The sequence below is a fragment of the Ranitomeya imitator genome, chromosome 9, assembly GCF_032444005.1.
Source record: "Ranitomeya imitator isolate aRanImi1 chromosome 9, aRanImi1.pri, whole genome shotgun sequence".
Classification (NCBI taxonomy): Eukaryota; Metazoa; Chordata; class Amphibia; order Anura; family Dendrobatidae; genus Ranitomeya; species Ranitomeya imitator.
Window position 1 is genome coordinate 43,159,260 of NC_091290.1, and position 14,237 is coordinate 43,173,496.

At 44.9% G+C, this 14,237-nt stretch overlaps 1 protein-coding gene and 1 long non-coding RNA gene across 4 annotated transcripts in view; one reads left to right on the forward strand and one right to left on the reverse strand.

Annotated features, from left to right (window-relative positions):
- Positions 1 to 4,293, forward strand: part of LOC138648851 (4-galactosyl-N-acetylglucosaminide 3-alpha-L-fucosyltransferase FUT6-like) — a 59,905-nt gene extending 55,612 nt beyond the window's left edge. For all 3 annotated transcript variants that reach the window (XM_069738802.1, XM_069738803.1, XM_069738804.1), the window contains one exon: positions 1,810 to 4,293. In XM_069738802.1, coding sequence (XP_069594903.1) covers positions 1,901 to 2,959 — 1,059 coding nt within the window. In that variant the 5' untranslated portion in view covers positions 1,810 to 1,900 and the 3' untranslated portion in view covers positions 2,960 to 4,293. The remainder of the gene's footprint in view (positions 1 to 1,809) is intronic.
- Positions 4,294 to 7,480: 3,187 nt separating this feature from the next.
- Positions 7,481 to 8,439, reverse strand: LOC138649360 (uncharacterized). Its single transcript, XR_011315295.1, has 3 exons — positions 8,344 to 8,439; positions 7,839 to 7,955; positions 7,481 to 7,635 (listed from the first exon to the last, which is right to left on the reverse strand). It is a non-coding gene; the product is annotated as an uncharacterized lncRNA (long non-coding RNA).
- Positions 8,440 to 14,237: the final 5,798 nt, after the last annotated feature.

Sequence of the window (14,237 nt, forward strand, 5' to 3'; positions counted from 1 at the left end):
AAATTTTGCAGATACACACTACTGACATTAGTAGTGTGGAATCTGCAAAAAAAAAGGAGAGAAGACATGGTTTACTGGCTGTTCCTAGATCGTGGGAACTTTCCTAGAAAGCTCCCAGGCTTTCTAGGTTAGTTCCCACGATCTATGAACAGCCAGCAGAGGGCGCCTCACCGCAAATGAAGCTAAATATAGATCATTGACCTATATTTAGCTTCATTCCCCGGGGTTTTGCAGCCAGGAGCAGCCTGCATTAGCGGAACTCCTTGCTGCAAAATGTTTTAACCCCTTCAGAAGGATTTACATCGTTGGACTTTCCAGATCTGAGGAAGGTAAGTATATTGTTGGTTTATTATGTTTTTTCTTTTACAGAACGAGGGTCTTCAGTGATTGGATTGGGCGTTAAATAAAATATTACAACAACCTTTGTTTTTATTTCATTAAAATAATTTTTAATAATGTGTGTGGTTTTTTTAACCCTTTCATTCAATTGGATTAATAATGGATAGGTGTCATAATTGACGCCTCTCCATTATTAATTAGGCTTAATGTCACCTTACAATAGCAAGGTGGCATTAACCCTTCATTACCCCATATCCCACCGCTACACGGGAATGGGAAGAGAGTGGCCAAGTGCCAGAATAGGCGCATCTTCCAGATGTGCCTTTTCTGGGGTGGCTGGGGGCAGGTGTTTTTAGCCAGGGGGGGGCCAATAACCATGGACCCTCTCCAGGCTATTAATATCTGCCCTCAGTCACTGGCTTTACTACTCTGGCGGAGAAAATTGCGCGGGAGCCCACGCCAATTTTTTCCACCATTTAACCCTTTAATTTAATCGCTAGACAGCCCAAATTTTGCACATACCCACTACTAACAGTAGTGTGGAATATGCAAAAAAAAAAAAATGGGGATATGAGATGGTTTACTGTATGTAAACCATGTCTCATATCATGTCGGGTTTGTGAAGGAGATCGCAAAAGCCGGCAATTGAATTACCAGCTTCAAAGCTATCTAGCGCTGTATTAAATATTAATATATATACATATATGTCGCTCAGTGACATATATATATATATATATATATATATATATACCTGTTCTATGTGTAGACATTTATTCTACCTATTCTATTGTAACCTGTCAGTGTGATTTTACTGTACACCGCACTGAATTGCCGGCTTTTCTCTCTAACACCGCTGCGTATTTCTCGCAAGTCACACTGCTGGTCCGTGTGTATTCCGTATTTTTCTGGCCCCATAGAATTTCATTGGCGGATTTTTTGCGCAATACGGTGACAAACGCAGCATGCTGCAATTTTCTACGGCCGTAGAAGACCGTATAATACGGATCAGTAAAATACGGCTGATAGGAGCAGGGGCATAGAGAAGCATTGTACCGTATGCAATCCGTATTTTCAGCACCTCTCTTACGTCCGTAAAACTCGCTAGTGTGAGGCCGGCCTTATAGTGCCCCTTTACTACTCTTTGCACACATGCCCATTAGCTTAGTCTACATGAATGATGGGGTTATCTTTGATTTGTTGCAGACCAGCTAGTAAGAATCAGTGCACAAGAAACAACTTCTCAACTAATGAGCATATTGGGTGGTGGATTTTCGGACCGGGAATAAAGAAATATGTACCAGTAATATCAACACACATGAGAATGTTTCTAAAAATGAATCAATATAAAAACCTGATGCGTTTTAAGTAATTTAACAGTAAATTAATATTTAATCTTAAGAAAATGTATTTAAAAGTAGCAATCGTTAATTGTCGATAGTAATATATATGTTCTCTGTGTTTTCATCATAGTTTCCACAATAAACGTTCAAATCTATGAATAAAGAAGAGATTATGAAATAAATATCTTCAACGGATCCAAATATAGATATTTACTCTGCAAATGCCTCCCACAGACAACTCTTTGAAACTGAGCAGGATCTTTTTCATTGTCATTTTGCAAATATTTCTCTCTGTTACCATTTTCACAATGATGAACAAAAAAAAAGCTTTCCATTCTGACCCACAAATAAATGTAGTCACGTCAACAGTTTCCCCAAGAGAACCAGTACTAGTTATATTGCTATGGACGTTTCCCTTTGGCAAAAAATTTCCTCTTAACAGTTGTCCACAACAGTTTGATGGATCTGGCTGCTTTTACACTGCAGACCGTAACATGTACTCATCAGCAAATGCTGTTGTAATCCACCACAGAGATGTGAGTCGTTCTAAGAAACAACTACCTCAGGAACCAAGACCATCTAACCAGTACTGGATTTGGCTTAGCCTTGAATCTCCAAGTCATTGTCCAAACCTTTCATTTATGGACAATCTTATGAACCTTACAATGTCCTACAGGACAGACTCTGACATTTTTGCTCCATCTGGTTGGATAGAAAAGCACTATGGGACAGTAAATTTTACTATCCCCAAGAAGACAAAGCTAGTGGCCTGGGCAGTTAGTAATTGGAAAGTAAAATCTAAAAGAGTTCAATATTATCAACAGCTAAAGAACTACTTACATGTTGACATATATGGAAGGCAACATCTTCAACTTCCAAGAGACAGACATCTCGAAATACTCTCAACTTACAAATTTTACTTAGCTTTTGAGAATTCCATCCATGAAGACTATATAACAGAAAAATTCTGGTACAACGCACTTTACTCAGGATGTGTTCCTGTTGTGTTGGGTCCACCACGAGCAAATTATGAGCGGTTCATCCCAGGAGATGCCTTCATTCATGTTGATGACTTTTTAAACCATCAGGAATTGGCTTCCTATCTTCTGAGTCTAGACAAAGATGAAGAGAAGTACAAGCAATATTTTAACTGGAGAAATGTATATAAACTGCCGAAAAGGGAAAGAGCTTGGATAGTTCCTTACTGTAAAATCTGTGAGGCTTTGAAAAAGGCTGCATCTTATAGGACCATACCAAGTATTAAAGCATGGTTCAAATGAACATTTTTTTCATGGGTCGGACTTGTAAATTTAGTACTTTACAAAAAAAAAACAATTTATTGGAGTCACTACATTACAAGTGCTTAGACTGATGATAATGATTTGTATACTGCCTTATGTAAACCTTCCCAGCAAATGATAGGAATGCAACTGTAAGGGGTTATCCTACTAAAACATGTCCAACACAATCTGTACACCACAGATTCACAACTCGCTGCCACCAACTACCGAGTTCTGAGCTATTGATTCTATGAAGCCCTGCATCTCGTACTGTAAGGTTGGCTTCACCAGTGAGGAGTTTTGCTAGTTTTCAGGGAGGTGGAGCAGAGGAGGTAGTTCTTCAGTTTTCATAGAAGTGATCATATGCTTCACAGTTCTTTCAATCGCATCAGCAATATTTAGTTTAAAAACCAATTTGGTTATTTTGTGCTTGGTAGACAAAAAAAAGAAAAAAATAGAGAGATATTTTCATTTTTAGTTTGTACGTCCACTACAGATGGTGAAGCCCAGACATCATCTTGGTCTATCTGAAGAGGCCTGGGCATTTCTTGGTTTGCCTAATGAAACAGTAGAAAAGGTTTGAAAAGAGTACACAAGGAACAAACCTTTTAAGGATTTAAGCTTTAATATGAAAAAAAAAACAGAAAAGTGCAAAAAGAGACAACATAGAAATATATAAAATAAGCAAAACAGTTATAAAATGAAAGGGAGAAACAACATAAAGTGCCGAAACTCAAATTCAGCTTACATTTGACTTAGAAATTCAATTCGCATTGAATGTCAATTACTTTGCTCTGAGGGCTCTGCAAACATAGCTATAAAAAAGGAAACCCTTATTCTGTGTTCTATTGTCCATTTGTCTGCCGTTTTCGGCTAACAAGTTACTTTTTTTTTATTCCACCTTGCCCTTTTGGATTGTGCGTGGGAGACTTGCTTATTGCAGTCTCCCAAGCAATAGGTCCAACCTTATCTTCCTGTGACAACACCGACCATGACATATTATTATATTCTTTTTTATGTTGGGTTGTAAAATACTGCTACGTCTAAGTAATTAACCATTATCTGAAACCACTATATCAAACCAGGTAATAATCCCCTATTGTATCCTCCCCCATGCCTTGTAGACTGTGAGCCCTCGCGGGCAGGGTCCTTACTCCTCCTGTACCAGTTATGACTTGTATTGTTTAAGATTATTGTACTTGTTTTTATTATGTATACCCCTCCTCACATGTAAAGCGCCATGGAATAAATGGCGCTATAATAATAAATAATAATAATTGATCACAGTGAAGTCGTGTCCACGTAACTATGGCTAGAATTTTGATAAGGCTCAAACAATTTTGATCGCTACGACGGCACGATTCGTGACGTTACATCGTCGCCTAATTATCGCTCCAACATCGTAGACTGCGGTCACACTTCGCGATGCACGGCGCTGGAGCGACAATTTCATGACGTATTTGCGATGTAGAAGTCGTATGGGACAGTCGTACCGGTCATGTCACACAAGACGATTCAGAGCACATTTTGCATAATCTGTGCGTGACGTTGTTCACTAGGGGCGTGTTGAGCTGCTAGCTAATGTGCTGATAGGCCACAGGTTCTGTGCACACAATTGGTTGGAAAATTTGTCACCTGAGCGCTATTGTTCCCAAAGCCACCTCACAGCTTTCAAAATTTCCTTTCTTCACTTTGTACCTGGACACTTGGTGGACCTGGACCTGGACGTCGGATTTAGTATTTCCCAGAATATTCCACGCTTTGCACCGCAGCTTCGAGGTATGTTAAACCGCTTGGGCATAGTGGATGGAACGCTGTATGGTCGGCATGAGCGCTTCGTTCCGCCGCTGAAGCGATGCGGATGGTACGCTGGTGTGACTGGTGGGCTACAGCGTGGCAGATGAAACAATGTATTGTCGTCATGAGCGCTTTGTGACGCTGCTGTAGCGAAGCGGATGGTACGCTGTTGTGACTGGTGGGCTAGAGCGTGGTAGATGGAACGCTGTTTGGTCGGCATGAGCGCTTTGTTCCGCCGCTGAAGCGATGCGGATGGTACGCTGGTGTGACTGGTGGGCTACAGCGTGGCAGATGAAACAATGTATTGTCATCATGAGCGCTTTGTGACGCTGCTGTAGCGAAGCGGATGGTACGCTGTTGTGACTGGTTGTGACTGGTGGGCTAGAGCGTGGTAGATGGAACGCTGTTTGGTCGGCATGAGCGCTTCGTTCCGCCGCTGAAGCGATGCGGATGGTACGCTGTTGTGACTGGTTGTGACTGGTGGGCTAGAGCATGGTAGATGGAACGCTGTTTGGTCGGCATGAGCGCTTCGTTCTGCCGCTGAAGCGATGCGGATGGTACGCTGTTGTGACTGGTTGTGACTGGTGGGCTAGAGCGTGGTAGATGGAACGCTGTTTGGTCGGCATGAGCGCTTTGTTCCGCCGCTGAAGCGATGCGGATGGTACGCTGTTGTGACTGGTGGGCTACAGCGTGGCAGATGGAACAATGTATTGTCGTCATGAGCGCTTTGTGAGGCTGCTGTAGCGAAGCGGATGGTACGCTGTTGTGACTGGTTGTGACTGGTGGGCTAGGGCGTGGCAGATGGAACAATGTATGGTCGGCATGAGCGCTTTGTGCGGCTGCTGTAGTGAAGCGGGTGGTACACTGTTTTGGGTTATGGTGGCCTAGGGCGTGGCAGATGGAACAATGTATGGTCGGCATGAGGGCATTGTGCGGCTGCTGTAGTGAAGCGTGCGGTACACTGTTTAGGGTTATGGTGGCCTAGGGCGTGGCAGATGGAACAATGTATGATCGACATGAGCGCTTTGTGCGGCTGCTGTAGTGAAGCGGGTGGTACACTGTTTTGGGTTATGGTGGCCTAGGGCGTGGCAGATGGAACAATGCATGAGGGCATTGTGCGGCTGCTGTAGTGAAGCGTGCGGTACACTGTTTAGGGTTATGGTGGCCTAGGGCGTGGCAGATGGAACAATGTATGATCGACATGAGCGCTTTGTGTGGCTGCTGTTGTGAAGCGGGTGGTACACTGGTAAAAGTAGTGTTTAAAGGACTCTTTGTTAAACACGTAACTTTTATTTTTAATTATTTTTCAGATGTCAAATCGCGTAGAATTTATCAGGGATTTCATAGAAATCTACCAGTCTTTTCCCTGCCTCTGGAAGATTAAATCTCCAGAGTATTGCAACAGGGAAAAGAGGAAGGAGGGTTATTCAAAGCTCATTGACTTGTACAATCTCCATGCACCAGAAGAGCAAGCAACCGAAGCGGTTATAAAGAAGAAAATTCAGGCGCTACGCACGGTGTGGAGGAAGGAGCTTAACAAGGTCCTTCACACTACAAAGTCCGGAGCTTCCACTGAAGAGGTTTACGTGCCTAAGCTTTGGTACTTTGAACATATGAATTTTCTTAGGGACCAAGAGGTGCCACGGACATCCACGTGTTTTCGATTGTTGGCACCTGTGGAACAAACTGCATCGGAGAAGCTCGTCGAGCAGGACTCACAAGGGCAACAAGTAAGTACCTCTTTGCACTACTGGTTCACCAATGTGTCCTATAATTACATATAATTTATCTGCATTTTATGTTTTATACTTCTGATTATCCCATCAATTACAAGTTATTACAAAATCATGTACACATAAGTAACCCTGTCGCAGTAAAGTATTATATGGCGACCTTCATTTGTATCAAATGGCGACCTTTATAAACCATACCATCTAAGCAATATAGAAAATAGTATCGCTTTCAACCGGCAGATAAGGATTCTTGGTGAGAGTATTTCGACAATAAAATATTCATCAGGTTCCCCTAGCAGTCAGAACAGTGTAGTTCAAAGTAATAAATAAATGGGAATGTTTATTAATTTTACTAAGCTAAAAATCTATTACAACATTTCTTGCATGAATACAAATATAAAGTTTGGATGCGGTTAGGGTGTTAAGACTTTTTGTTTCCGGGTTAATAACTTCATTTTTTATTCTCCCCAGGAGGACAGTGCACAGGACAGTACACAGGACTGTGCACAGGACAGCTCGACAACTGAATTTGTGGCCAATGCAGCGGACAGAGCCCTCATATTATAATGGTTGGTCACAGTCTCAGACACCAATGCGCCACAATGTCCCTGTTTCCCACTTCGGCCACCCACCCCCTAACTCCTACACGCCAATACCTTCTCACATGGCTTCGCCCATCAGGCACCAAAGTTATCAAACTGAAGATTCGGCGTATCACGATTTGTGATTTTATTATTTTTTTTACATTATTTTTTTTTTTAGTGTCTTGTTAACATAATGTGTTTAATAAAACCTTTTCCTTGAAATTCAATCTCGACTGCTTGATTGGTGTGTCTCGATCACAGAGACAAAATGGGTCCACAGCACTGTATGAGGGCAGAAATTCACGTAACAAAGTAATGTACATTTAACCAAAAAAAAAAAAAAAAAATTGAATCAAAGTTTAACTATATTTTTTTTATTTAACAACATAACATTTACAAACCGGGAATAGTATTTATTATTGTCCCGCCTCCAACTGTTGGCACATGTCCCTAATCTTCTGCAACTCTCCGATTGCCACATTCTGCTGCTCCTGAATCTGCGCCAGAGTCTCGCACAGCCTTTCAATCCTGGCTTTTAGATCGAGGATGGTCACACTGCCGGCTGCTGTTGGTGAGAAAGCATAAAAACCTAACATTAATACCACAGTATTATCCCGATAGTGGGCTGTGATCACATCCCCATAATAGCGTTTAGGATGAATGAAACATCTGAGGCTGCGGAAGGCTCTGAAACGGCCCTTGCTGTACAGGGTTACATAGAGAGAGGCAGTGAGTGACAATCTTAAGCGTGTTGGAAAAACTTACGTGGCAAGACCTCGTCTGGGGACATATTCTCCGAAGGAGAGAAGCCCGGAAGAGCATCAGGGGGCCAGTACTGCGCTGACTGGGATGCCTCGTGGTGGCGGCGCTGTGTCTTTGCCTCTTTGAATTGAAAAAAAAAGGTGCTGTCAGCATTCATAAATAAATAATCTTTATTTTTATATAGCGCTAACATATTCCGCAGCACTTAACAGTTTTGCACACATTATCATCGCTGTCCCTGATGGGGCTCACAATCTAAATTCCCTATCAGTATGTCTTTGAAATGTGGGAGGAAACCGGAATGCCCGGAGGAAACCCATGCAAAAACGGAGAGAACATAAATACTCTTTGCAGATGTTGTTCAGGGTGGGATTATAACCCAGGACCCCAGCGCTGCAAGGCTGCTGTGCTAACCACTGTGCCACCGTGCTGCCCATGGCAACAATGGCTGCGAGGGGGGGGGGCATACCTGCAACCAAATCAAAATAACATTATTGTGGGAACCTACTAGGGTGTGGTGGCATTGACACGGAGGGCACTTTGGTTTCTGAGTCGGAGTCTGTGTCGAATGTATCGTGCTGTCGGCGTCGGCGCTGTGTCTTTGCCTCTGTGAAGGACAAAAAAAAGTTCTGTCAGCATATATGGCAACACTGGCTGCGGGGTGGGGGGGGGGGGTGAAGAGGGGACCTGCAACCAAATCCAAATCACATTATTGTGGGAACCTACTAGGATCTGGAGGCGTTGAACATGAGGACACTGGTACAGCAGAGGCGGTGTGTGATGCCTCGTGGCGGCGGCGCTGTGTATTTGCCTCTGTGAAGGAAAAAAAAAGGTCTGTCAGCATATATGGCAACACTGGCTGCGGGGTGGGGTGGGGGGGGGGGTGAAGAGGGGACCTGCAACCAAATCCAAATCACATTATTGTGGGAACCTACTAGGATCTGGAGGCGTTGACCCGGAGGGCACTGGTACAGTTGACCCGGAGGGCACTGGGACAGTTGACCCGGAGGGCACTGGGACAGCAGAGGCGGTGTGGGATGCCTCGTGGCGGCGGCGATGTCTCTTTGCGTCTGTGAAGGAAAAAAAAAGGTCAGTCAGCAGATAGCTGTGCCACATAGTGCTCTGCACCGTTCATACTGCCCCATAGCTGTGCCACATAGTGCTCTGCACCGTTTATACTGCCCCATAGCTGGGCCACAAAGTGGCTCTGCAACGTTCCAACTGCCCCATAGCTGTGCCACATAGTGGCTCTGCAACGTTCCAACTGCCCCATAGCTGTGCCACATAGTGGCTCTGCAACGTTCCAACTGCCCCATAGCTGTGCCACATAGTGGCTCTGCAAGGTTCCAACTGCCCCATAGCTGTGCCACATACACACCACATACACACCTAATTAACCCTTCGGCGTGCAATACTTAAGGGTACCTGGGTACTCACCTCTGCGGATCTCGCGGCGAAGCTCCTGCAGGCGCGCTGGGCTTTTGGACTTCAGATCGCCCCATTTTTTAACAATCTGGGCCTTACTGCGAGTTATCCCAAACTGCTTCATGAGGCCCTCAGACACCACACGCACCACTTCATCCTTGTGCTGGTTACGGTGCAGCACCAGCCCTGTGGTTTCGTACTGCATCCCATCCATAGTGCTAATCAGGAACATTAGCTCTGGGATGCCCATAGGAGGATCACGTCGCCTGGCAGCCATTTTCAGGATGTCAGGGAAGCAAAGCAAGGTAGCGCAGGCACGCAGGAACGCTGTAACGTCATCACGCCGTCATATACCACGAGCGCACATTACATGCCGCTACAGCGTTATATCTACATCCTTCGAACGGCATTTACTATGTGCGTTCCTTCCGTACCGCTCAGCCATCACAAATGTGACGCTGTCCATAAACGGCAACGCTATAGCGATGCGGATCGCGCGGGAGAACTGCATAGTTAAGGACCTCCTCTGGGCGTGGTTAGGCGGTGCTTTATAGCGTCTTTTCAACTAAAATGGCTGGAAGACAAAGATCTGCACCTCTGGGGCAGACCGAGCTCCGGTTTTTGTCCATCACATGGATGCCCTGGGTTATGAGTGCCAGGAGACTCGCCCAGCCCACCCGAACCTACACAAGCAGGAGGTGCTGCGTCGCATTGTGCAAATGCTGGATAGGAGGTTTGGCGTCCGCCGCAGTGCGCAGCAGCTGCGGAAGAAATGGGCCGACCTCCGCCACAAAAATCCACACCTTCTGGCTGAGTTGCGTGCGGAGACAAGGCGAGGCAAGTACCAGTATGGGGGAATTGGGCGATGCACGCTTTTAGGAGGAGGTTGGCAACCCTGCGCGCAATTTTTTTTTTTTTTTTGGGCTCTGGAATCCCTGTTCTTTGTTTTAAAAACATTGCATTTCTTTCATTTATGTGTAGAGAGAAGGCGCCGGCAAAACACACCTGCCATTGCCGCCAGATCTCCTTCGTCCACCAACAGCAGCAGCCCACAGCCCGGGACCTCACGTAAGTGTACCATCACTCATATTAATCGAATTACAGCATAGGTGACATTACTAGTGTAGCGTAAATATTGTATACATTATCCTGCGTGCACTGCCAGGAGGGGAAATAAAGGCAGGTAATCAGTAGACGCGCGCAGCCGTGATGCGCTTCTAGTACTACGGCATACACACCGTGCCGCACACAATCACAATACGGAGCACACACAGCGCCGCACACACTACGACGTACACACCGTGACGCACACAGTACGACGTACACATCGTACGGAGCACACAATATGGAGCACAAACTGTACTACACATATAAAAGACAAGCTTCTCTGTAACAACTTGTCCAAATGCTGCTGCAAAACCCGATCTGAACACACCGTTCATTCCCTTAAAATTTTTGGACAAATTAAAGGATCCGTATTGGTTGCAATGATTCCCTTTGCTCTGCACTTGGTTTTGAACATACAGTATAGGAATGTCTAACCATTGGGTTTTTTTCATTTATGTGTAGAGAGAAGGCGTCGGCAACAGGTACCTGCCATTGAGACCAGCTCTCCTTCGTCCGCCACCAGCGGCAGCCCACAGCCCGGGACCTCACGTAAGTGTACCATCATTCATTGCTATTTTATTACTGCATAGGTGACATAAGAGAGTAGCGGAAATATTGTATACATTATAGGCGCATTAAGGAGCAGGCGCCCTACCACGCCTCCAACATCTTTGGAGACCAGGCGGCCTCGCACCCCAACACCACCCTCAACACCTCCCTTCCGCCACTCATCTTCCTCCCCCGGGTCGGTGGCCTTCTCCCCAGAAGCTACCATACGTAAGTGACCAAAACAGCGAGCGCTTCCCAACGGCGTGTTCCATAGTTAACCAGATCTGTTATTATTTCCTTTTAGCTGCTGCAGCAGTGGCCAGATCTCAGGGATGGCAAGTAAGCAGCTCTGGTTCTGGCAATGAAGAACCGGCGTCCCTTCTCCGTAAGTATTAAGATAATACGAGTGGTTATCTGCGGGATGTCACAATTGACAACTAAAACTGTAAAATTTATTTAAAAAAAACATCACCCTGTGGGCCCGGACCAAATTGAAAATTACAACACACTCAATTTGGTCCTGCCCCAGAGGTCGAGATGTATTTTCAGCGGAATCACCGTCTGTTCTCCAACCTCTTCTATCCACAGAACCGCCCAGCGTGAGAGAGCTCCTGGCGAGACAACTGCGCCTGGAGCGGACAGCAGCGCTCCTGCAGCAGTCAGCAGCGCTCCTCCAGGCTCAAGTAGAGCAGCAGGGCGTGACGCTGCGACACCTGTTGGGCCGTGGAAGGAGATAAATTTATTTTTTTTGTTTTTTGTTATGTAATATTTTGTAGGTTAATTGTTAAATACAAAGAAATTGTTACAAAAAAAAAATATTCGCATTCTTTAATGTTTATGGAGCTATAAGGGTTTACAACACCATTTTTTAGGCATCTCATCTCATTTAAAGTCATTTCGAGAGGTTTATATGATTGAAAATACGATTCTGTGTGGGTACACCATTGTTTGGGTGCATGACAGACCTTGGAATGGAAGGAAGTCGCCATTTGACTTTGGAATGCAATATAGACCGATCGCTATAACGTACTATCCCGTCAATGAGTATTAATGAGTCACAGGACACCTTGACGGCATAGGACGTCATATGAGTTAACCACTTTATCTAAAATGAACAACCAAGAATAACGGGAGTAAAAAATACAATTTAATTTTATTACACAAAAGACAGTGACCTACTCGCAAAAATTACATTGTGGACACGAAAGCATAACATACATATTGTTGAGTAAACGGCAAACCAAAAAGAAAAATTTTTGTTATACGGCGTGATCCTGCCAGGGTACAGCTCCAGAACCATTAAAGTACTGACAGTATTTTTCTCGACAGTCCCTTGCATCGTCTGCCTGTCTGCCAGATCCCAGTGCTTGAAGAGCTGTTAAATTTTCAGGTTGTGTACGCCATTCCCCGGGCACAATATCTCCGGTTCTTGGGTCCACTGCATCAATAAATGAAGGAGGAGAATAGGAGCTGGTATCATGACGTCTCAGGAAATTATGGAGCACACAGCATGCCAAAACCACAAAGTCTATAGACGGCAGCTTCAAGTTGATAGCTGTGTGGAACACTCTAAACCGATTTGCCATAATCCCAAAGGCATTTTCAACCACACGACGGGCCCTAGACAACCGGTAATTATAGATTCTGCGCTCCACTGTGAGTGTTCGCTGCGCAAATGGCTTCAGCAGATGTGGATGAAGAGGGAAAGCTTCATCTGCGATGAAAACAAAATTGAGGTTTGCTTTTGTGTCTTCATTTAGTGGCAACTGCAGTTGATTGTTCCTCAAGCTTTCCCCAAATGAAGTGTGTTCAAAAACACCACCGTCGGAGACTCGACCATTCATGCCAACATCCACATCGACGAACTCATAGTTCGCATTGACAAGGGCCATGAGGATCACACTGAAATATCCTTTGTAGTTGAAAAAAAAGGATCCAGAGTTGGCTGGTTGCGTGATGCGCACATGCTTTCCATCTAATGCACCACCGCAGTTTGGAAACTGCCACAGCTGCTCAAAATCGGAAGCAATCCTCTTCCAGTCATCCGCCGTCTTGGGAAACTGCAAGATGAGAAGGAAACATGTACAAATTAGGTCAAATATATTGTTGTGCACATACACCCTCATGTGGACATCCTAGAGTGATTGACGCGCAGTATGGATTAGTATAACAAAGTCAACAACCCTGAGTATGCAGGCAGCCATTTTATCAGATGGCTTCACTGACTGAGAGGGGGTGCTAAACAATATATAGAATAATATAATATAATCAATAAAATAATGTTGGGAGCAGCAAATAAAAGACGGGTGGCGCAGGTTTGGAGCAGCACATATCAGAATGGAGCCGCAAAATGGTAGCAGCACATGTCAGAATGGAGGCGCAGGATGGCGCAGGATCGCAGCAGCACATGTCAGAATGGGGGCGCAGGATGGGAGCAGCACATGATAGGATGGAGAACATATACCAATAGAAATGCACACCACCAAAGCGTAGAACGGGTTAAATAGCTAGTATAATATATCGACATAACACAGCAGCCCAAAAAAAATATTAGTACCTCGATATATTGCCTTAAGCTCTGCACAATGGCCTCGCATGTCTCCGGAATCACAACGCTGAGGAAAGGTCTGGAAACAGCTGCGGAAAACTGCAAATCCTGAAGAGACCTTCCTGTAGCCAGGAACCGCAGTGTCACCGCTAACCTTTCATCCACGGGCACGGCTGCACGCATCGGCGTATCACGCCTTTGTATGAGTGGCGTAACAGCAGACAGTATTATCTTGAAGGATTCCTCTGACATCCTAAGGTAGTTTCGGAAATCATGAGGGTTATTATCACGTAACTCTCTTATGAGACCCATGTGTGACAATGTGGATCTTTTCTGCAGCCAGCTCCGGGTCCACATGCGACGTTTTAGTTTAGGACGTCTCTCCTCTTGGAGACGTGCTGCCTCAAACAACAGGGCAGCAGCAACGACAGAACTCTCATCGGAAGTGAGCATACATCCTAAAAAGAAAACAAACGTACAATAAATACACGTGCTTACAAAACAATGTTTTGACCATTGATCTAATAACTATATATGTTACTACTGGCATAAACGGGGCAGTCAACCATGCTACAGCTCGATCTGTAAAAAGATTAATTAATTGGGCCACGCTACAGCTGTGTACCTGAGGCTCTCTGGCCTACCCTACTCTCCATAAAGGAACAATCGACCACGCTCCAGCGTTTATCCCCGTTGAAGCGCAACATCTGCTACGCTGTAGCGTCATACATACCTCTTGCGGTAAAAGTCTGTAGTTATAGTAGTTATAAAAG